This window comes from Poromitra crassiceps (genome assembly GCF_964638095.1).
Source record: "Poromitra crassiceps genome assembly, contig: HAP1_SCAFFOLD_1724, whole genome shotgun sequence".
NCBI classification, from domain to species: Eukaryota; Metazoa; Chordata; class Actinopteri; order Beryciformes; family Melamphaidae; genus Poromitra; species Poromitra crassiceps.
In genome coordinates, this window is record NW_028150690.1 from 1 (window position 1) to 23,777 (window position 23,777).

The 23,777-nt window shown below is 45.2% G+C and overlaps 2 protein-coding genes across 3 annotated transcripts; both read right to left on the minus strand.

The window, feature by feature from the left end:
• Positions 1 to 328: 328 nt before the first annotated feature.
• On the minus strand, positions 329 to 11,986 carry LOC310772013 (ribosomal protein S6 kinase alpha-6-like; the record flags this gene model as incomplete). The annotated part of the gene is made up of 12 exons (XM_083664490.1): positions 11,874 to 11,986; positions 9,203 to 9,262; positions 8,632 to 8,751; positions 7,590 to 7,671; positions 7,381 to 7,461; positions 6,730 to 6,809; positions 4,860 to 4,966; positions 3,259 to 3,296; positions 2,768 to 2,910; positions 2,543 to 2,613; positions 680 to 768; positions 329 to 393 (listed from the first exon to the last, which is right to left on the minus strand). Coding segments are annotated over exons 1-12 (978 nt in total), but the record flags the coding sequence as incomplete, so codon positions are not given.
• A 1,289-nt stretch (positions 11,987 to 13,275) lies between these two features.
• LOC310772015 (highly divergent homeobox-like) lies at positions 13,276 to 21,093 on the minus strand. Of its 2 annotated transcripts, none has more exons than XM_083664492.1 (10): positions 20,966 to 21,093; positions 20,414 to 20,560; positions 18,956 to 20,143; positions 18,336 to 18,392; positions 18,036 to 18,182; positions 15,831 to 16,029; positions 15,664 to 15,743; positions 14,357 to 14,443; positions 13,921 to 14,043; positions 13,276 to 13,778 (listed from the first exon to the last, which is right to left on the minus strand). In XM_083664492.1, exons 1-10 carry the CDS (start codon positions 21,062 to 21,064, stop codon positions 13,509 to 13,511), a joined length of 2,397 nt encoding a protein of 798 aa, XP_083520618.1. In that variant the 5' UTR covers positions 21,065 to 21,093; the 3' UTR covers positions 13,276 to 13,508. The 2 variants fall into 2 exon arrangements, with proteins under 2 accessions (XP_083520618.1, XP_083520617.1); XM_083664491.1 differs by having other exon boundaries at positions 18,830 to 20,143.
• Between the last annotated feature and the right edge of the window lie 2,684 nt (positions 21,094 to 23,777).

Below are 23,777 nucleotides of genomic sequence, written 5' to 3' on the forward strand. Positions count from 1 at the left end.
TGAGTGTGTGTGTGTGTTTGTGGGAGAGAGGAGCCAAGACCCCTCCCAGATTAACCCCCTCCCATCCCTCTACCGCTCAGTCCAGCCAACAGCATCCCGCTGGCTCTTAAACACTCATGCAGGGCTATTAGTGCACACACAGTGAGAGCTGGCCTTCCGCCCAGACACACACAAACACACACTAACACATTTGGCATGGCCAAGACCGATGGCCAGTCACTCAGCCAACCGTTTGCTTAGGTGTGAATTGTGTGTATCTGTGAAGAGAGAGATGTGTGTGTGTGTGTGTGTGTGTGTGTGTGTGTATACTGTGTGTGTGCGTACTCACATTCCAGTCAATTGTGGAAAAGAAAGCGTGTCGTTTGATCTCCTCCACTCCATCAGCCCCTGCCCCTAAAGACACAGATCGCTAAGGTTAGCTTCACAATTAGCATTTCTGGCGGACTCCTTTTAATAGTTTTCAAAGGGAGGTAGGGAACTCATTCTTACATGTTTCTCTCGGCAGCATGTGTTTTAAGACGGCGTGCCAAAGCGGTAACAAGCTCAGTCGAAGCAAGCGGTGTGCGACATGAGGATCAACGCACAGTCTTTTATTCTAGCACGTGTACACTAGCACGTGTACGCCTTGTACACGGCATTAGTCCTACACACAAACACTATCTGGTGTCATGTGACTTACCTAGTCTGTTAGAAGGGTTCCGTTTGAAGAGCATCCTCAGCAAACTCTGGGCTTCAAAACTTAGGAACTGCGGCATTCCCAACTTGGCTCTGGAAAGACGGAGCAGAGAGCAACAGGTCAAGACCAAGTGCCAACGTCGGGCTTGGACAGATGAAGCCAAAAACGGCAGTTTCTCGAATGGCCACTTGAGGCTGGCTCAAAAAGGGAGTCATTCCCCAATTCACCCGTTGTTAAAATGATCAGCTTTACAGCATAATTAAACATGTTTACAGCCTGGTTCAAAAAACTGTTTTGGTCTCTATGGTCGTTTTCACACCTGGCTTGTTTGGTTTGGTCGAATCGAAGTAAGAGTTCGTTTCCGCCCTTGGTGGGGTTCGTTTGGGCAGATGGGAACACAGAAATCGAACTCGGGTGCGCACCAAAAGCAGACAAAACAACCGGAGTCCGGACAGAGACCTCCTTGAAGAGGTGGTTTTGTGGTCTCGGTGCGGCTCCAAATGAACTCTGGTACGGTTCGTTTGTGGTGAGAACGTGATCCAACCTCGATCTGACCCAACTGCAGGAAGCACTGCCCATTTTTGGACTAAATCAGCTCCCGAAGCCAGCTGTGCTGTGAGTAATGGGCTGAGGAGGAGCATTTTATTTGTTAAAAAAACAACATCTTCAATCTTCACATCCTGTTTTGATGACTGAAGAAACTGGGTGGATCAACTTTTTGGGGATTTTTCCATGATAGTAAACGCCAGCAGTTTGGACTGGACCAATTTACCACACTGGCCTTCTTGATAAGCTTTGTGATAAGATTGTCTGATTGCAGCATCTACATGATTTATTATTATTTTATTCTTGACAGATGCGTTTATGCTTCATGATAGCAGCCTATAATAGGCAGAAGTTGCGAGGGTTTTATTTTATTTTTACCAAATTACCCGACCAGACAAAGAAGAAGAAAATCAAATGGAGGTTGTATGCCTCTGCTAACGAGTAACAAGTCTAGTTGCAGTCTACATCCATGTCTGTCCAGACTTATACAAGCACAAATACCATGAAGCCCCCGGTGCAGTGGTGTGGCCATTCAGCCTTATGGCACTTTAGGCAATGTTTAGTGGTACTTCAACAACACGGCTAATTGTTGTCAACATGGAGAATGGTCCCACCCTTACCCCCTAAACCACCCACATCCCCCCACCCAGCCTCCCTACCCACCCCTTGAACCTCGACTCTCTACGACCTTCCTATCCAGATTCCCTAGCTATGGTCCCTTTCCCCTAGCTCCACCCCCTTCCCTCACCACGGCCCTTCCCACCACCCACATCCCCCTAGCCACCCACCCCTCGAACGACAATTCTCTACAACCTTCCTATCTCTAGGTACGGCACATTTTCCCTAGCCCCGCCCCTTACTGATGATGCCCCCCTCACACCACCCACATCCACCGAGCCATTTCCCCAACCCACCCCTTGAATCCCGACTCCACTACCTTCCTATCCCTAGCTACAGCCCCGCCCCTTTCCTTGACCTCCCCGCCCATCCCCTCTCACCACCCACATCCGCTAGCCACTCCCTCTACCCACCCCTCGAACCCCGACTCTCTACGACCTTCCCATCCCTAGCTATGGCCCTTTTTCCCTAGCCCCGCCCCTTACCCTCACCACATCCTCTCGCACCACCCACAGTCCACGAACCACTGGGTGACGACGTGACGTCACTCTCACGGTGTCCATATTTTGTTACAGTCTATGGTCAAGACGGACAAGAGAGGCGCCTGAGAGACTGCACCCAACATCAGCACCAATGTATCGAGGCTCGTCTTACTGCTCTCATGTTTGGAGTGTCTTAATGCTGCAGTGCGTCGTGACTCACTTGAGAATCATGTTCATGGTTTCGTTGCGGTCTTTCCCTTGGAATGGTAATGTCCCCGTCAGCATTTCAAACTACAAACACACACACACAGAAAAGAAGACAATTACTGAGCGCCAAATCTCTCTTAACCAGTTCATTTCCAAAGCAAAAACAAAACCAGAACAGCAAAAGCTGGGGTCTTGCTTAAATTGTTTGTGATTGTAAATTGTGTGTGTGTGTGTGTACCATAAGTACTCCCAAGGACCACCAGTCTGCACTCTGTGTGTGTCCTCTCCTATTGACCACCTCAGGGGCCATATACTCCACCGTACCACAGAAGGAATAAGCCTTCTTATCAGCATCCACTGACTCTTTACTCAAACCAAAGTCTGCAAGGCAATAAAGCAAAGTGGTCAGAAGAAGAAAGTCACACATTTAGATACAGGGCTTATTGAATAGCTCAAATGAGGAAATCCAATAGGCATACACTGTCCTGCAGGGCTATACTTCTTTTAGCTACTGGCATAATGCAACATAAAACAATTAAAGTAATTGAAGAAGGTCAGTGTGTGGATGATAAAGTGTGTAGCAAACCTACTTTTTGATACTAAATAAATAAATAAAAGTACAGGCAGTGCACTTAGTAAAGATATGACTTGAAAATAAGAAGTCAAACACTGGATGTGCATTACCTCAATTTATCATTAAGCCAATAATAAAGCTAGAACAGCACGTACCTGTTAACTTGATATGTCCAGCTTCATCAAGTAAGATACTGAAAAACAAAAACAGTTTCCCCAGAGTTGAGTTTTACACAGATAATCTGAATATTGTTTACACCAAGTAAGCAATAACATAACAGTATGTTCAACCGCCAGACTATTGTTTTCTGCTTGTATCAGACTTGTTAATTTTATTATTATTATTTTTGTTTAGAGGTCTTGTGATTTTCGTGCACAGTCTAGTTCTGGAGTTGTTTTCAAATGGTAATAATAGTAGACCAGAGTAGGTCTTTCAGAGCCACCCTTTTCTTAAAGACAGATTATACAATTATTCAGGCCAAAGGAAGGTCTGGAAAAGACTGACAGTATCGCAGCTAAGTGATGAATAAAGAAAATGAACTATATACAGTATATGACAACTGGTAAAGGTCTGAGAGAGAATAGAACATAATAATATACATGATCGTATACTACACTGCCTATACTCTTGGTGGAGTAAACAAGTATGTGATGTTGCACATTAGACTATGGAGAAATCTCACCAAAAGCTAGAAACTGAAAAGTGCTGTTGTCATTTTATTTTGATTTCTTTTAGTCCCTACCCCTCTACCTCAAGAGGCCTTGCCTTTTGCCAGGTCTCCATTGTAAATAAGAATGTGTTCTTAATGACTTGCCTGGTGAAATAAAGGTGAAATAAAAATAAAATAAATAAAAAAAGAGCCAAGTGCACAGTGTCCCTAAGCGACCCTTTGCGGAGCTAAATAAACAAGAGCTAAGCTGGTGATTTATGGACATGAGTCTTCAGGCTGAGAAATAAACACCGTTCCAAAATTAAGTTTATTTCCTTTTGAGAGGATGAAAGAAACATTTTCCCATTTCTTGTCAGCCTCCCCTTTACTGTCAAAGGAAAGGATATAAAAGTATTGTATAAATACATGAGTAATATGCCAATTCTCTTTTAGCACAATTTTCTCTTCAAGAGATTACAACAGCATCATTTCTCTTTTAGCACTTTAAGACTTATAGTTTACATTTATCATTTGTGCCAAAACGTCCACACACCATTGGTTCTCAGGCTATTCCTCACAGCATCAACAAAAGTGATTGACTGAGAGACAGAATGAACATCTAGGGTTAATTTCAATTTCTAAATTTAGACCCAATTAAAATAAAATAAAAAGTTGTTCAAATCCAATGACCCACGGTGCATATTTAGAAGCTCGGGGACGGGTTTATAATAATGCTTTCATCCAGCTGACTCAACCACAAGGAATAAATTACGGCGCATTTCTTTATTTTACACATTCATTTTACACATTCATCTTTTCTTCTCCAAAAGAACAGGGTATGCCACTCAAGCAGGCAGTGTGAGTCGACATATTTGTTTTTCATTACGCCAGGAATAGAATGGAAGTCTATGACATCTAGAAGATAAGAGTATGCGAGTAGGCGTACATGCGAAAGTCACCAGTACTTTTTCTGCTTGTGTGAACAGATGTTGGTAATGAACCAAAAAGAAAAAATATGTTTAAGGGTTTGCGGGTGACTAGGCTGCGAGGTAAGTTTAGGGTGTTAAAGATCAAAAGGCGCCGGGTGAGAGGTCTGGGGGGTCATACTTCTCTGGCTTGAGATCTCTGTAAACTATGCCCAGGGTGTGCAGATGGTCGAGGGCCAGGGCCAGCTCTGCAAGGTAGAATTTCACATCCTCCTCTGTAAACATAACCTGATAAGAACTGGACAAATTTACTCTCTGGACTCGGAAGGGGAAAGAAATGCAGCAGCAAACAATTCTTCTGTATTCAGCTTCAATAACCACAAACAAGAGGAAACAGAATATTGTTATCGTTACAACAGAAATACACCAAATAGGGCTACACAATTCAGCAGGCTGTTGATTTGACATTGCCAGCAGCTATCTCCTTGGTTCTTTGACATGCTTCAACAGAAGACCCATCTACACAACAATCAGATCTGGTTTCCTGAAAGCATTTGCAGAGAAGTGATCTGGGTCTCTTAACTGACAGGCAATTGATGATCTATGTGCTAAAAAGATTAGATTCCAAGCAAAGCACTGCAGCTTACACACACACACGCGCGCGCGCGCGCGCGCGCACACACACACACACACACACACACACACACACACACACACACACACACACACACACAGAGACACACAGAGACACACACACACACACACAGACAGTATTGTTGCCTATTAAATGAACCCTTATTCCATTTGTAGCTGTCATCTCAACAATACCTTAGCGTTTGTAAAAGCATAATGTGACATCTGTAATCATGAATTTAACAAATACATGTTTTAAAAGTTGTAAAAATCCCTGTGGGTTCAAACAAGGCCATACAATTTTTGACTGAGGACATACTCCTGGTGTGCATTTCTAAAAAGACAGAAACGTAAATGTGTCATTAGAGTACCGCAGGCATGAGGTATTTTTGTCGGCTTACCCAGAAATCGCCGCCATGATGTTTTGTTTTTTGTTTTTTTCCCCGATTTTTTTTAATCCCATTTTTATCCCCCATTAGTGCTAATTTAATTTATTTATCCTGGTTGCTACTCCACCCTCTGCCGATCTGGGGAGAGCCGAAACTGGCTCCATGCTTCCTCCGAGACATGGGCAGTTAGCCAGCCGCTTCTTTTCACCTGACAGAGGAAGCTTCACTGGTAGGACATAGCACGTGGGAGGTTCACGCTATTCCCACCGGTTCCCTTCCCTCTGAACAGGCGCCCTTAACGACCAGAGGAGGAACCACATTAGCAACCAGGATATTGCATGTTTTGGTGAAGGGGGTTCCTATATGAAGGAAACCCCCGGGAGGCACAGGGAGAACATGCAAACTCCACACAGAAAGGCCCTTTTGACGACCCCACCCGGGCGGTGGGCACTCGAGGACATGCGGACAGGCACGCATTCCTTCAGCGTTCACAGCGTCCCAGGTGGGAATCGAACCCAGGACCTTCGAGCTGTGAGGCGACAGCGCTTACCACTGCGCCACCGTACCCCCGCCATGATGGTTCTTAAGGGGAAAAGTATAAGGGATTTGCAAAGTATTTCGGTTAAATGCATGAAATAAGGTCTGTGGTTAACACAAGCTTATGGGAGTGGACATTTGTGTTCAGCAGGATAATCTTCACAAACGAGGACCACTTGTATGACGTTCGAGGCGTTTTCTGAAAATCGCGTTTAAAAAAACGCATTTACGCTTCAAAAGTCATAAAAGTGGTCCTCGTTTGTGAAGATTATCCTGCTGAAGACAAATGTCCACTCCCATAATCTTTTGTTAACCACAACACAGACCTTAGGTCATGCATTTAACCAAAATCCCCCTTCTAAAATCCCGTAGCCTTTTCCCCTTACGAACCAGCATGGCGGCGATTTGCTACTTTCCCGACTCATACCTGCGGTGCTCTATGTGCTTTCAAGTGACAGATAATGAGATGCAGGAAACAGGAAGTCAGCTTACCTCTTTGGATAAGCGAGTGAATACATCCCCTCCCCTGAGAAAGTCCAGTATTAAATAGAGTTTCCCTTCTGTCTGAAAGGCTGCAGAGGCAAGGGGGCAGACTAGAGTCATCGACATGCACACGCATAATCATATTCAGATATCATTTAGGGCACTTAAGTGTTCCAGCTACGAGATGACGCATGCAAACACCATAACTCACTTACAAACTAATATCCAGCTATTAGCAAACCAAATACAATAACTACAGATTATGCTGGTATTAGTTGGGATATTAGAAGTGTAAACAACACCACCTCTCATCTCCTGCTAGTCCCATTCACAAGCTCTGGCCCAATTGCTTGCAGTTTGGAATGCACATACATGTTCTATCTGGTTAAATTAGCCTTGTTTTATGTACAACATTGTGTCATTTGTTAAAACGGCCCTATAAATAAACTTGACTGGTTTGTGTACATTCTGTTTCTGTAGTAACATCCATTGTTATGTAAAACAGGCAATGTTTCGGATTGGTATATATGAAGATGCATAGAAACAGCTTATCTTGAATCCTGAAAATATCCCTTAATCGGGATGCGTACTGTTAGCCTGAACAGTGTGTGCGCATGTAAACGCACTCAGCAACATCACAAGTGTTCTTCATTCTCTTACCGTAGTGCAATTTCACTATGAAGGGATGATTAACTTCCACTAAAATGTCTCGCTCCATCTTAGTGCGAACTCTGTCCCTGACTGGAGACAAGACAGTGACAGGGGCAGTGTGAGAGAGGAAATAAACACAGAGGACAGAAATCATTGGACACTATGCCGTTTGCACTGTGGTGTTTTTGTGTGGAGACAGACAGAACAAGTCCTATTACCTTTCAAAGATGCCTTTTTCAGAACTTTCATTGCATATAACTGACCAGCATCTGGACCCAAAAGCTTCCTGACCAGAAATACCTGAGAGGACAAGAGAACATTAGAATGACACACAGTGTAGGCCTATGAACAGACTGATGAAGCCGTTTGAGCGGTTGACACATAGTGTAGACCTATGAACACACTTAAGCCACTTCTAAACATGAACTGTAGATTATAACCGTAGAATCAGGGCCGACTATCCCCCGCAGTTAGCCTTGCTAGACATGACTCAATAAACCACTTCATCAGTTTCTAAACATGAGGGAGAATCTCCGCAGAAACTAATTTTAAAAGCTCAGAACGAAGATATGTTTCTGGCGAACGAAATTCCACTAGAAAGAGCATGCGCTCTTTAAGTTCAGTCGCCCCTGTCTGTGGAGAGAGTGTGTTGCTTCTCTCCTCTCTCCCACCTGTCCGTGGCTCTCCTGACGAGTGTCCTCATTCGCTGATCATGAGTTTGCTGTTTAATTAATTGATATGCCAAACGATTAATTAATATACATGAACGTTAATACCGGGCACTTTCACCCAATAGCCTAATGCGCAGTATCATCTCCTTGTTAAATTTTCAAACTGTCAGATGGAAGAAAAGAAACGATTAAACTTTTAGGCTACTTGTTTAGTCACCAATTTGGCTCTCTTCCAAATAATCATCCAGCCACATAACTACGTCCGCTCATGAAATTATTAAATAGCACGTCGGGGACATTGAATGTATGTGGCTCGCTTAGCACGTCATCAACGCCCCCACACCCGCCTGCCCACAAGCTGTGACCTGCTAAACTAGAGCCGCTGTGCCAGCGATGCGGAGAGATGGACTACTAGGGCCTGGGTGGTATATGCTCCGCAGTCGCGGCAGTGCGCTCAAAACAGAGAATTGGTTCTAAACATGCAGCCCATTTGACTAAGGTGTGGTTAAGAGCAGCAGTTATATTTTGAAGCAGGCATACTGTAGGGCCTATGGACACTGACGAAGCCGTTTGAGCGGTGTTTCCTCACCTTGCCAAAAGAGCCCTGGCCCAGGACTTTGAGTAGTTCAAACTGCGATGGGTCGGCTTTCTCACAGCCCTCTTTCACATGGTGGGTGATAGGAATCTCCTTATATTCCCCCTCCTCATCCTACACACGCACATACACACACAGCGTAAGTATGAGGCCATTTACACCTGGCGTTAACATGCGTTTTCTGCCATCAGATTCCAATCAGATTGTGCTTGACCACATTAGCCTGATTCCATTTACACCTGGTGTTAACATGCGTTTTGCCTACCCAAAACGGTTGTCCTCTCAATCCGGATACAGTTGCTGTATCCAGATTGAGAGGACACATTGCATTTACACTTGTGTTCAATGTGTACACAATGCATCCCTGACCCCTCCAGAGGTGGTTTGGCCGATCAGATTGCAATCCTTCTTCAATTTGACTTGGGGGCATTTACACCTGGCATTTCAAGTGGTCAGGCACAATCTGATTGCAATCATGCGTATCATCTTGTTCACACACACACACGCGCACACTGCACACATATACAAAGACCTCACATGCCAGCCCAAGCCCCTCATTACTTACACAGTGTGTGAAACACTCTCCCTCCTCCATGGGCTCGTCTATGATCTGATGTCCATTGACCTGGAACCAAACCAACACAAGTCATCAGAGGAGTCAGAGAGTCGGTAAGAGTCAACATTCTGACAAAGCCCGTGGTGGCGTGCATCCTGCCTTTCAACTCAACAGCACTATGACTCCTCAACAAGAACCTGGGCACCTGCTGCACGCCCACATGCATGGTAGAAGATTGAAACGGACGAACAACAGATGAAATCAATGAGTCACATACAGTAACGGGGTGCGTTTGCTCCTCGGACTGAAGGACGCCGTTTGTTTATCAAACAATATGGAGTCCATACTCTTAATCCTGTCCAGCTGTCCAGCTCTCATCCTGTCTCTATAAAGCCGCTCGTTATTAGCAGTCTAGCATAATCCTCAGCCAGAGCAAAAAACATGTCTGACCTGCTCCAGTCTAATGTTTTTTGCTAGGGCTACAGTCAGAATTCCATCTCTTGAGGATAACTAGGCCCTGTCTCTTTTAGGGCATTATGCCTGATTTGACATGACCACAGAGCAACATGCTTTCTTCTGCACAGAGTAGCATTTAGAAGGCTGTTTTTATGGAGACTGTGATGATAATTATCAGTAGAGGAATGTCACATCTTCTATATCTAGTCTTCATTATCTGCAAGGGAGGCAGACTGCTATAATGCTATGCACTTCAATATATTTCAGTTCTGCACAGGCTCAACCTGCACGGTGTATTGAGTCCAGTGTGTGTGTGTGTGTGTGTGTGTGTGTGTGTGTGGTGTGTGGTGTGTGTGTGTGTGCGTGTGTTGAATTCCATCAAGCCTCTGTGAAGAGGGGGATGACTCATCGTGCTACGCAAGCCCACTGAGGGGGTGGAGCCACCGAAATACACTCACACATTCACAAAACAGACTATAAACCACCATTTTCCATTACTTTAGCATTGTGGGAGCATGCTAACGACCTACTGTATACAAGCAAATAGGTTAGCATGCACATGGAGTTTGTAGACGGATATAACAAGACAATACCAAGATGGATGCCTTGGTGCATTTATAAATTATTATAGCATCTAGGCAGGTCAATGCCTGAGCTGTGCCTGTGTCATAATTCACACAGATTTTCACTCTCACCTTTACTGTGGCTCATTATAGCTTCTGTAAGTGAGGAGCGCAGCCTAGTGCAGCACAGAACCAAGCTAAGCTTTTTCATTCAGGCATGAGAAAAGAGGAGCCATGCCATACAAGCTGATCACGTTATCATGGTATGGGTTCGATTCAATATCATCAAAGTCAACATCTGGTTGTGGGCTAATCTGCCATTGTCACCACTAGCCCAATGGGCTCTGATTTATGTGTTGAAGAACCTCCGTCTTGGCAGCTTTCAGAGGTGCAGCATTCAACAAATACCAGATTAAAACCACTTTTTTCGTAAGAATTCAAATTTTTAGGAATAGTTTGGGCATATAACAGTGTAATGAATTATTCAATATTACCATGCTGCCGCCCACATAGAACAGAACAGAATTTAGTTGGCCCCAAAAGATTGGAGCTCAGACTTATATGTTTCAGAAGCCTTTCTGTTCTGTTCATCAGTCCGACAGCCAGTCTGGAGGCTAGGTGCGAAAGACTGCAAAGAATCCCAGAGATGAGAGGTTTAGGGTGTCAGGGTGGCTTTGCTGAACACACACAAAAAAAACTACATGGGGCCCATGCAAAAGAACACTAAACGTGTCCTAAACCAAATTGAAAGCATTTGAAAAGTGTCATGGTTTAGCAAAGGCTTGAATTATGATGTGAAATTAATATTGAACTTGCATTCCCCTTTCTATGTTGAACATTGTCGAAATAATTATCTGTAGTTGTGCAAAAGGTTCACTTTGCTAGCTAATATAATGGACATAATAGTGGGATATTCTATCATGTATGTTGCTGATCAGGTTCATTCAAATTTCAGTTATTAACGCTACTTATAGCCTATAACACCAGGCTACAAAAACAGCATCACCACCAATTCCACTTGTGCTGACAAACCAAACCTTCGGCTGTGTTGACGTGTGGACAAATATAACCTGGCTAACGTTAACCTTGGCGCTAATCTAACGTTATTGGAACAGATTTTATTTTGTAATTGCAAATGCCTACAAGACGACAATATTCCCCAGCACCATGTTAACTAGAAAGCGAGGATTGAACAAAAACTTGTCTCCAAGTTCCAAGCAAGCAAGCTGTCAGCTAACAAGCTAACTACTTGCTAATGCTACAGCTATACACTGGTTGGTACTGAGCAACTTGGCTAACGTGAAGCTAACGTGAAGCAAACTCCTCTTAACAAGTGTAATATGCAAAGGAAGATAAATGGACATATCACTGGATACCGATCCCTCTCTGGAGAAATTAGAGCCATGAAAGAACCCTGGACATACAGTTATCCAACTAACAATCCATCCAGCGCAACAAAAAAATAAACATCTAACCAGCTGTTAGCATTAGCTAGCATGTTAGCATGCATCACGGTGCGCTGCACGGTCGTGACGCGAATTCCAGCCGAACCTCATAGGGCAAGCAAACTCAAGGAGACAACACAAACCATCAGTTGTCTAATGCAAAATAACATACAAATCATGCGATTCCCAACTCACCTCACTACTAACGCTATTTACCTCCATCTTGTGCCAGGATTCCTCTGGCTGGGAGAAAGGCATCGTAGTCAACCTAGACCCCCGCTCCACGTTGCATGTCTCCCCTATGTGGAAGTCTGGATATTCCGCTTTGATGATCAGATGCAAGCTGTACGACTGTAGACCACTCTCTGGGGAGGACTGGGAGTCTGTGTGGGAATAGTTGATGTTGTTGACGGGACCATACGCTCTCCGAGCGCCGCTACCCTGCCATAGATGCGAATATGGCGGCTACTGTGGTACCTGAACGTCAGTGAATGAGAGTTTATTGACGTAGCTATGACGCAATTCAGTTAAGGATTTCCCCCAACCAAAGCAACAAATCTAATGGCAGGGGGAGGGAGATGACGGGTGGCGTGGGGACTTGACTTTACTGTGTAGGCTACAAGCCTGCATCCGGATGATAAATCGCTTCCGACTGACGCGGCTTCATCTATTATGATTTGCACACACAGCTTAATTTATAATGAACAGAACACAGCTGTACATCATATGGCAGCATCATATAGGATCATGAGAATGCAAAACGGACACTTGATGTTGAGATATGGCCCACTATTCATCTGAGCCTCTGATCTTAGGGGCGTAAGTTGAATGTTTTAAAGCCAACTGTTTCATAAGCCTGGCCATCCCTCATCCAAGTGGAAGTAAGAGGCTTACCACTCATCCACTTCCTCTCTCGCTCACACTCGCTCTCTCTCTCTCCCACCCAACCACCAGCACTACACAGTCGTGGTAGTCTGGGCACCTTCCACCCCGCTTTTTGTCATGGGGGCGTAAACCCCGGACCCAGAATTAACACCGGATGGCAATGCGCCTAACAACGTCTTTGTTGCCGTTAGCTTGACGCGGTGATGTTACCTAAACTAGAGTCTGATCAAAACAAAGCTAGCGTTACATAAAACAAAACGTTTATGCAATATGGCATCTCCGCCACCACCGCCTGACACACCGGTCAAAACGGTGAAAGAGGATTCTGATACTTGGGTCAAATTGTCAAGTTAACGTGAAAGTTGACGAGCTAGAAACGCTGCCATCCGGTCTAGGGCGGGCTCTAGGCGGGAACCAGTAGGGTGACAAAATCAATTGTGGGCGGGAGCCAGGCTCTTTCTCGCCGAGAAGAGCCTGGTGACGCGAGGTTACAGTCGTAGTGACTGAGGTACAAAGCAGTATAGTCAGGACAGGCCTATGTCACCATGGTGTTTAAATGCATAAAAAAACACTTCTTCCAACTTCTCTGGGCTTGGACATAAACTTGTATGACAGCTTCCACCCAACTTTATGCTCACTCACTCAGCAATGCTCAAAAAAGGACAGTAGTGTCATCTCCTTTGTCATTGAAACACACAGCCATCTGGATAAGTTAGATAGAGGTCGTTTATTGTTCTCTCTGGGGGCGAGACCAGAGCAAGGCGAATGATATGCAGTAAAAAAGGCATTGTCAGCCCAACAGTCATAGTGAAGCATCAATCCACAGGCACTGGGCGTGGAGCACGAGTTTATCTGAGTGTATGTGTGTGTAAGACGGAAGAGTCCCACTCGTCCGATACCTGCTTCCTTGTGGAGTGTGGGAACGTCTGTGTGAGTGCGTGTGTGAGTTGATGTCATGCGAGACAGTCACTCTTGTTCTGTAACGGCTTCTTCCAGTTGCTCCTCTGATGCAGAGGGCATGGCCATTTCGGTTGTTGAACCGTCTTCGTTTATGGTGACCAGTGGGAAATCTTCATTCTCTGGGACTAGCAAGGGTTCTTCATTGCCCACGGCGATCGCCGAGGATTCGTCGTGGTCAGAGTTTGTTTCTGTTGACATGGTAGCAGGCTGGGTTCCTCTCTCCGGAGTCATGTCCCAGTCCTCGTCTTCAGGCTGAGGTAGACTGGCCATGATTTCCTACAAGCATGCACACAATAAGGGGGAACTCCTTTTAGAAATTGGTAGCTGGTACAATGGAAAAAAAACACTGTTGTATTTCACCTCAAGCTGACGTTCGAACGGTTCTTGTCGGTGCGTATATGTGATTGTGTGACTGTACCTGCTGTTTCTCCAGGTCGTTGTTCCTCACAGCACTGAGCAGGCTCTTAGTGAAGGTCTCAAGCTCGTAGTATTTCTGTTTTTGCTTCTGTAGCTCCTGCTCTAGGAACTGCACTTCCTCATGCTGAAATGGAAAGATTTAGAGATCCGAAATATTCAGCTAAATTCAGAGCTTGACTTCTTTGTGTGAGTCACAATGCTTTTCATTTAGCCGCACTGACTCTTCAGTCCAGGCACTTACAGTACCCTACATGCAGAGCAGTGAAGCATGAACAGTTCAATTTGAGAAGAGGATTATAACTGCCGCAGCCAGTTTAGGCAGAGTCATCAAAGTGCTGTCCTGCAATATATGTCATAGTGTGTGTGTGTGTGTGTGTGTGTGTGTGTGTGTGTGTGTGTGTGTGTGTGTGTGTGTGTGTGTGTGCGCATGCGTTCACCTTGAATTCCAGCAGGCTCTGCATTTGCTCCATGTCTGAAGCCACGATTTCACCCTCATCGTCATCATCATCAATTATCTCGATCTTCTGTTTAGAAAACACACACCACGTGATTCATCAGCTAGTGAGATCAAATCATTGTGACTGGATACACGCCGAGTGAAAAAGGGAATTCAACATATGGCTTCTCAAAGGAATCTGTGACCCTTTTTGGTAAAAAAAAAAAAAAAAAAGTTGATCAACAGTGGTGACGGTCAGTATTTTGTACTTTTTTTATTGTGCTTTTGAGATTATGCTAAGCTTGTGTCTGCTAAACATACAGTAGTTGAATAAAATATCTTCTCCTCATTGCACAATGTTGATTTAAAACATTATTTGCCAAATATTGGTGTATTCTATTAAATGTTGAATAACAGGATTGGAGGCAACAGACTCTCACAACACAATTTACTAAACACTGCCTCATTGACTATGCAGTGAGACAATGAATAATGAATAGTCAACTAAACAAACATAAGAAGGCTCACACCAATTGAACATTCAAACAATATGTATTGGACTAGGCGTCCGGGTAGTAGTGTCAACTCAATATGTAAGTGACTAGGCATCCTATAGTCTCTGTGTGTGTGTGTGTGTGTGTGTGTGTGTGTGTGTGTGTGTGTGTGTGTGTGTGTGTGTGTGTGTGTGTGTGTGTGTGTGTGTGTGTGTGTGTGTGTGTGTGTGTGTGTGTGTGTGTGTGTGTGTGTGTGTGTGTGTGTGTGTGAGTGAGTGAGCAGAAATTATGTTCGGTCACAGCTATGCCATTGATTTGACATGTGATCGCGCTGAATCTTTCAGGAAGTGTAAAGAGCACCCCGTGCGGGTGACCTAACGGAGTCAGATTTTTTAATCGGGTAATTAGGACCGAATTTGCGACGGCTGCGCAGAGCAATGTTCAAACTTGCGATGCTGCGCAATGGCTGCGCAGCCTCCAGCGGTCACACAAGAGCCATCACCATTCTGCATAGAGAAAACGCAACATTTACACTCGATACACTGCACGGATATTCCGCTAGTAATGAGAAAATGTGTCGGGGGGACTATTTGATTTGACGATTGGTGAAATGTTGTAGCCAATACTGTATATCTTAAAATTCGACTGCAGAGGGAATCTCAAAAATATGCATGCATGCACAAGCATTTACTTATATTCTGAACGAGCCTTGGTCCATTTTATTTCAGTATGAACATTACCCCCGACAGCCTCCATTCCAAAGTGGTTGAATGTAATTGGGTTGTACTGTAATATCAAAGAAATAATCAAGTACCACATTATTGACCAATGGAGCAGCATTACACATATCTGTTCCGTCTTCTCCGTCTCTCTGGTACGAGTCATTGGTGCCATCTAGGAGAGAGAACACCAGATGAATGCCATGATACATCGTTTCTATACAGAGGTGTGTGTGCATGCAGCACGCATCACTGCCCTCACCTTCAGACAAGCAGAGAGATTCCTCGTCATTCAAGTAATCTCCAGGCTCAGGCGTTCTAAGCCCCTCCTCCTCGGGGCTAAGAGCCGATGGAGATTCATTTCCCGGGGATGAGGTTGTGAATACAGCAGGCCCACCTGTAGGTGGAGGGATTCTAATGCCCATCAGGCGGTACTTCCTTCGTCGGTTACTGATCCATGTCTGCCAATCAGAAAGAGCAACACATACTGCGCTAAGTGACAAAGTAGTGACTTAAGTTACTGGCTTTTAAGATGTCTGCTGTAAAAAAAATAACAAATAACAAAAATCTACCTTTTTCAGCCAATTTTCCACCAGACTATTATGTTCAATGTGATGAAAGACTGTGTGCGTGTGTGTGTGTGTGTGTGTGTGTGTGTGTGTGTGTGTGTGTGTGTGTGTGTGTGTGTGTGTGTGTGTGTGTGTGTGTGTGTGTGTGTGTGTGTGTGTGTGTGTGTGTGTGTGTGTGTGATTCAGACAGTACCAGTGGAGCCGTTCTAAAAGCTTTCCATGACATCTTCTTTCCTTGTCATCACACCTTCCCCCCTTTTGTGGACGGAATATTCTCAAATCCTTGACTCGAATACCAATTGTCTCTATTAATAATAAAACATAATAACGTAATAATCGTTTGTTCCCCGTCGGGAAAGTCTCTGTCATTTCCCTCCAGGCAGGTCAGAGTGCAGGGTCGGACACAGAACTGCAGCCCTCAAGTCAGAAGCGATTCAATGACTTGCTCAATGGCATTTAGGCAGAGTCTTGCCCCCCCCCCACAGGTTTTCAGAACCCGCTGGAATAAGTGTTTTGGGGACTCCGACATGGATGCAAGTGGACTAATACTACCAGAGAACCTGAGAGTCAGTGTTCTTTGACATTTCCCTAATCTAAATTAGTTTCACATTTTTTCCCCGACCATCATTTCTGAGTGATAGAAACAGTTTGTTTGTATTCAGCATAATGTATCCTGATAGTGGCTCGGCAAAAGGTCTGGTCAGAGGTCATCATCCCTCTATAGCTGAACAGTATTCTCCTTCGCAAACATCTCCTTCGCAAACAAATGTCATGGTCAGATGACAGTGGGTCTTGTGTGTATCAGACCGTATTTTCCGCATCAACATTACCCCTGTGGCCCTGAAGTATAATTCCATTACTTTTCTACAGCTTCCTATAACTAAGTTGCAGCACTGCGTGACCTAAAAAGAATGACTCCTCCCTGGTTTGTAAAGTTGTTGTTTTTTAGCTCAGAATATTTCTCAAGGGGTAAACAGTCTGGTTTCGGCTACATTTGGGCTTGCTGTAGAGAAGTGGCCAGCTGAAAACCACCGTCTAATGCAATAAATATGTGAAAAGGGTTGGAAAATACAGTCTGGTATTTTTTTCCTGCAAACCCATTTGTAATATTCACTGGCCTCCCCAGATAATTTATTGGAATACACATCTCACAATGCTATGCTATTCCAGAAAATACAGTACATTACCCAGAGTTTTAAATACCTGGAAATTATGCCACTAAGGCCTTGGCCACACTGATCCGTGGTGTCTGTCCGTGTGCGTTCATTTCTCTGTTCACTTCCATTCATTTTCAATGACAGCTGTCCGACTGTCCGTGGAGCACTCAGAAGCGTACGTATCCAGAAAATTTGCATACGTTTTGATGGACAGAAAGTTGAAGAGGGATGAACTTTTTCTGGATGGACGTATCGGATGGTCAGATAGTCACTGTCCGTTTAGCCAATCAGAGTCGAGGTCTCGAGAGGAGGCATTCCGAGATTTGTTTCAACTTTTCAAAGAAGATGGCGGCCGAGGCGGTGAAGGAGGCTATAATTAATGCTGTGTACACCATCCCGCTGTTGTACAACGTGATAGTCAGTGTCACCGTCTGATTTCACCATCTAATCTGGTCATTCAGTGGCATTTGATTGCCACATAAGTAACGTAGCGCACAGAGCTAATAGCTAGCTGACGCCAGCTTTCTTCTTCTCTCGGTTTATAGGCGGGTCGCTGACACCTTCAAGGTGCTTACCGCCACCTGCTGTACAAGTAGGTTACTTGTACATGCAACAGACATAAAACCTATCCGTCTATCCGTTCTGTCCATTTTCTGACGGATCAGTGTGGCCAAGGCCTTACCTTACCGTAATTTGAGACTTTTCAGACTTTTCGTGACTAACACCGGGGGCGGTGGTTACCTTGACTATCTCAGTGTCTACGTTGAGCTGGTTGGCTGCGGCAGTGATTTTCTCCCTGCAGACAGAACCCAGGCTGGTCATGCCTCGCTCCCAGTAGCGTTTCAGCTGGATGAGATCCCCATCGCTGAACTGGGTCCGATCCTGCAGCTGAGCACAGACACATCTCTGCTCAACACAGTCCAACAGCAGAGTGAATGTGTAATAACCCTACAGAAACCTGTTACTTTGAATGTCTTTGCTCCTCGTTCAGATGTTCAATACCGTGTGTTGGGGGTGGACTAATCAGTTATCAGCACTTACTGTTCTCTTCCTGGAGTTGCTGACGACCCAGGGGGCAGCAGACACACTGAGCGAAGTCTGCACACAAAGACAGAGACAGACAGGTACAGTAAGCATCTGAATCAGTGTAGGAAATTTAAAACATATTTGGGGGGCAGCTTTTGCCCCCACAGTCTAAAAAATGGGGTCATCTACAAAATGTTGGGGGCAATTAAAAAAATAAAAATAATTAGTGCATAAAGTTGCTAAAACTAGTGACCAACAGCGCAGTTTGTGTGAGTGTGTTCTTCGTCGTCTTCTGAAAATCAGCTTGCATGTGCTGAATGGAAGTTAAATGAATTGAATGAAAATCTAATTATTGAAATCTTGGGGGCAGTGTTTGCCCTCGATCATGGTTTTTAGGTGCATTCTGAGATTTCTTTGGACACTTCTGCTCTTGCCCCTGGCTAATCTCCTACACTGGTCTGAATTCACTTCAAGGACACTGGCAACAACAACAACAGGACCTGGCCTACCTGTGAGCTGGCTTCCCCTGTGAGTGAGGTCTGTGTTGTGAGGGAGTAGCTGCCCTGGAGAGCTGTGTTGCTGTGAAGCGGTGCAGGTCTGGAGCTAGTCATAGGGGGGGTGTAGCTTCCTCTCACCACAGACAATTCAACCCCGGACGGACTGGCTGACATCTGCTCCCGGTGGATGTGGGTCTGAGCGGCCATGTTTGCCAATTCCTCCTCCCTTTGCCACTCGTCTTCTTCGTCTGCCGTTTCCATGGCGATGGAGAAGTAGTGACCGGTGTCCAGAGGGTGTGGCACTCGCCCGTGACACGCCTGCCCTATCCCAGTAGAGCTAAGTCCTGGCCTTAGTACATCCACGTGTGGCTTTTCGGACAGGGTGAAGACTTGCTGGATGCGCGGCGTTTGGACAGGGGGAGGAGCAGAGCTCTGGATCGGAAGGGAGACCCGAGGCTTCGGTGGGGCAGGCGCCGGTTGAGGTTGGGTGTTCGAGTGAGGTCGGGGCTGAGGCTGAGTCTGGGATTGGGAGGAAGAGGACCAAGGGCGAGCTTGCAATGCGCCATACTGCCTAGCCCAGCTGTGAGGTACCACCCCTGCCCTTGCTCCTGCCCCTCCGAGGGAGAAACTCCCTTTACTTGCTACAGTGTAGACTGAGGGCCCTGAGGGGGAGGTGAGGGATGAGGGCCCTGGGGGAGAGGTGAGGGATGAGGCTCCTGAGGGAGTGGTGAGGCATGGGGGCTTCCGAGGGAGCAAGGCCAGCTTGGAGAGGAGAGGGGAGGAGCTTGAGCTGTCCCTGCCGTGTAGTGACTGGTTAAGAAGAGATGAGTGAGCGTGTGCAGACAGCTCAGGGTCTGAGGAGTGAGATGGGAGGGGTGCGAGTCTTGGTCGGGAACGATGGGCATTGTTCAGAGAGTAGATCCCTGTCAGTATGACGTCATTGTTGTTGTTGTTGTTGTGCCCACTGCTGAGGGGAGAGGAAGAAGAGGGAGAGGACGAGGAAGACGAGGAAGAAGGGAAGGACGAGGATGGAGGGAGAAGGTGCGCGCGATTCTGGATTTTCCGAGCTGCAGCCATTTCAGCCGTTAGCATGGCTCCCGCTACCAGAGCCCCTCGTGCTAGGCTATGGTTGGACAGAGCCCCTCCTGCTAGGCTATGATTGGACAGAGCCCCTCCCGCTAGGCGATGATTGGACAGAGCCCCTCCAGCCATTGTGTGGTTGGACAGAAGTCCCCCAGGTAGTCCATGACTGGAGAAGGAATGAGACATGCCTCCATTCTGGTCTACCTTTGAGGCTATCTTACGTCTTTTGTTGCCAACCCATGTCTGTAAGGAAAGGAGCAATGGGATCAGTAACATCACTATGAAAACACTCAGAGATAATAGAGATAATAACACATGAATTTGCACTAGCAGAATTTCCAAGGAAGAAAGCACAGCGGACTCGATCTCAATCTCCTCATTCACTGCAGCATCACATGAGCGCCCCTCGTAAAAAACAGAATGGTGCAAGACAAATGTTAGGGAAGAGCTCTCTCTCGCTCCGCAAAGACACACATGCGCACGCACACACACACACACAGTTTATGACCCTACCCGGACCACGCTGAAGTCCAGTTTAGTCTCCTGAGCACATTGCAGTATTAGCTGGAAGCAGGCCTTGCTCTGGTTGGTCATTCCGTTATCATAGTAACGCTCCAGGACCCTCTGCTGTTCAACTGTGAACACTGAGCGCAGGTTCATCTGAGGGGAAAACCACATGGATAAAGCCAAGGACCCCACAAACCATACACTATAAGAACCCACTAGCAATCAGATCCCACTGACAGAATGATATACAGCTGTAGAGATCAGTTTTAGCTTTAATAATACAAGCATTCACTGTGACCCGATCACTTCATGACTCTTCTGCAATGTCTTTTTGGAGATGTTTTTGCAGACGATTAAATTCCAAAACCCTTTATATTATTTTGCTATCTGAAATTCATGTATCAATATTTGAAAAACCTCAAAACTGCAACTAAGATGACATGTACTTATAACAGCAACGCAAGTGCTTTGCTTTTACACCAGCAATCATTTTGTCAGCCAGTGTCACTTTTTCAAATGGTAGCCATCTCATTCTGGAATGCAACTTTTTATACTCACGGTCTGCAGGAGGCCACGTCCCCCTGGCCATGCATCCATGGTGCTGCTGGAGGGGAAGGGGGCATCCATGGTCCTGCTGGAGGGGAAGGGGGCATCCATGGTGCTGCTGGAGGGGAAGGGGGCATCCATGGTCCTGCTGGAGGGGAAGGGGGCATCCATGGTCCTGCTGGAGGGGAAGGGGGCATCCATGGTCCTGCTGGTGGGGGAGGGGGCATCCATGGTCCTGCTGGAGGGGAAGGGGGCATCCATGGTCCTGCTGGTGGGGGAGGGGGCATCCATGGTCCTGCTGGAGGGGAAGGGGGCATCCATGGTGCTGCTGGAGGGGAAGGGGGCATCCATGGTGCTGCTGGAGGGGAAGGGGGCATCCATGCTGGCAGAGCAAAACCTCTGCTCTTCTAGGTTAGCGCAATGTTGGTGGTACACATCCTGGCTCAGTGCTCATAGCACCCTGTCGGGGTGACATGGTGTTTTAAGGCTGGACATGACCAAACTCACCAATCCAGCTAACTGTGACTGTGAGCAGCACATTTCTATAAACAATACCACAGGGGTGAAATGCTTCCAGAAATTCAGAAGCAAATCACAGTTTTGGCACACTGTTTATAGCTAAATGACAATACATTATCATGTAATAGTCTATATTGTGAATGTGAAATGAAAAAAGTAATATGACAAATGCATCATTGTGTCAGCTTACTTACTGTGTAACATCAATATCAAAATGACTGTATCAAGCTAGTATTAGGTAACAAATTATTGTGATCCAATCCAATAGATTTTAATATGGAAAAAACTAATATGGAAATGTTTCTTAACAACAATTTCTGACGTGTCAAAATCATATGACTAGTTTTATAAAATCTAATATTTGTACGGCTCTTTTGACAGCCAGCGGGCTAATAATAAATGCAAAGCAGTTCAACATCCTCCAGCTAGTTTTGAGTAGCCTACTCCCTAAACATATAAAGTTAGTCTAGTCAAGTAAACTATTAGGACAGGCTTCCACAGTGAGACGAAGGCTTCTCATGAGAGCAGAAATCAGCCATAGCCACAATTCAACATAATCACAAACGTGTATGGAAATGTAAAAAAATAAAATAAAAAAAGACACCCAAAGATAAATATCCGACTTGTTGACATACCGGTAATATATTGTTTAAAACAATGAGCAAGTGACTGAGGCCAAGTGTTAATATGACATAACGTTACAAGTTTTGCCACCAAACCGAGTTGGAGAAAGCAAGAGTCAAGACAGAAAGACAGAGCTGTGAGTAAATATAAAGTAAATGCGGTTACAGATCGCTTGAAACGGCGGTGGACAAGTTTGAAATGTAGTTCGTATTAACACTAGAGGCTTTGATCAAAAACAATGTCACATACGGGAATGTTGGGAGCCAATAAGCATCAAGGAGGCTTATTATTTTGGCAGGCTGACTGCGCATGGCCAGTCAAATTATGGAAACACTACGAAGCGAATTGGTGAACAAAAAGTGGCTACGTCATTTCAGCAAGGTTACGCCACCAGGGTAACAGCTTGGAGATTCAGAAATAGAAATAGCACAGAGGAAACGCATGCCTTAACTTTACGGCAGTGAGAGGCAGACAGTAAACAAACCGGTAAGCGCTGTATCACAACAATGGCCACCACACAGACAGCCTACATTACAGTAGCTTGCAGGCCCGGGCGGCCATATCTGCTAGCATGTTAGCATTAGCATAGCTTCCCCAATGGATAGCTGCAGCTAAACTTTTCCTTCAAACCTCTGATTTGCCGACCCTGGCATGGTCACTAGGCTCGCTGACCCCGGTCTCTAACGAATACGAACAAAAACAGGTCGACACGTCGTGGCACGAAAAGTGAAATCACTTTCGTACGTACCCTTTTTGATGTCAAAATCAGACGAACGCTCGAATTCAGCAGATTTCTTCACCAGTCCCCTTTGCTAGACAATGAAATCAGAACGTCCGATCATCAATTCTAATCATGATTGTGACGTGTCTGCAGACAGGAGCCAATGAGAGCTCAAGATCATGGCTGTGACATTCGCAGCCGGTTGAAAACTGAGCACCGTGGTCCCGCCCACCATTGACTTTGTTGAGGAGATGGCTGGGAGGAACAGGAGGAGGGAGGTCACAGCCATGGAAGCCTGATCAACTTTAGCTGTGGAAAAAACGGTTTGTTTGATCACCTCACTGAATAGGTCAAATCTCTTCTGAACTTTGACTTTGGTCCGCTAACGCTACTAAAACTGTGCCAGTGTTTGTGTGCTTACAAACAGAACTCAAACACTATTTTTTACCCTTCTTCTTTTTATCTTTTGATTAGGCTACCGGTATTAGAATTTCACATGGTTACTAGAAAACGTGTGTGTGTGTGTGTGTGTGTGTGTGTGTGTGTGTGTGTGTGTGTGTGTGTGTGTGTGTGTGTGTGTGTGTGTGTATACATGTTTTGTTATTTTACAATAAACAAAACATGTTTAATTTTGCATTATCATTATTACATGATTATGTGACTGTTTTGTTCTAACTAAAAGTTATGTTGTGGGGAAAAAGTAGGCTATTTGATTCTATCCTATTCTCAAACTAAACATAAAAGTAGGTTATACACCACATGCAGAACTTGAGAGTGAATGCTTACTTAATCCAAACCATTACAATAAATAAATGTTCTCTCCTCTAAACCAGGACGAAACAAACACATGACCCTTAACAGGTAGCCTGCCTTGCCCAAGAAGAGAACATAAACACAACTAATGAGTGCCATATGTTTTTGTTTATATGACTTTTCAACTTTTTACTTTGTGGAGCGACC

Excerpts from the sequence above, each read along its gene's own strand:
- LOC310772015 (XM_083664491.1), bottom strand. The coding sequence starts at position 21,064 with ATGGATGCCCCCTTCCCCTCCAGCAGGACCATGGATGCCCCCTTCCCC. Across the intron at positions 20,144-20,413 it reads TGGACTTCAGCGTGGTCCGG|ACATGGGTTGGCAACAAAAG; the intron begins GTAGGGTCATAA and ends CTTTCCTTACAG. Across the intron at positions 14,444-15,663 it reads CTCCATTGGTCAATAATGTG|AAGATCGAGATAATTGATGA; the intron begins GTACTTGATTAT and ends TTTTCTAAACAG.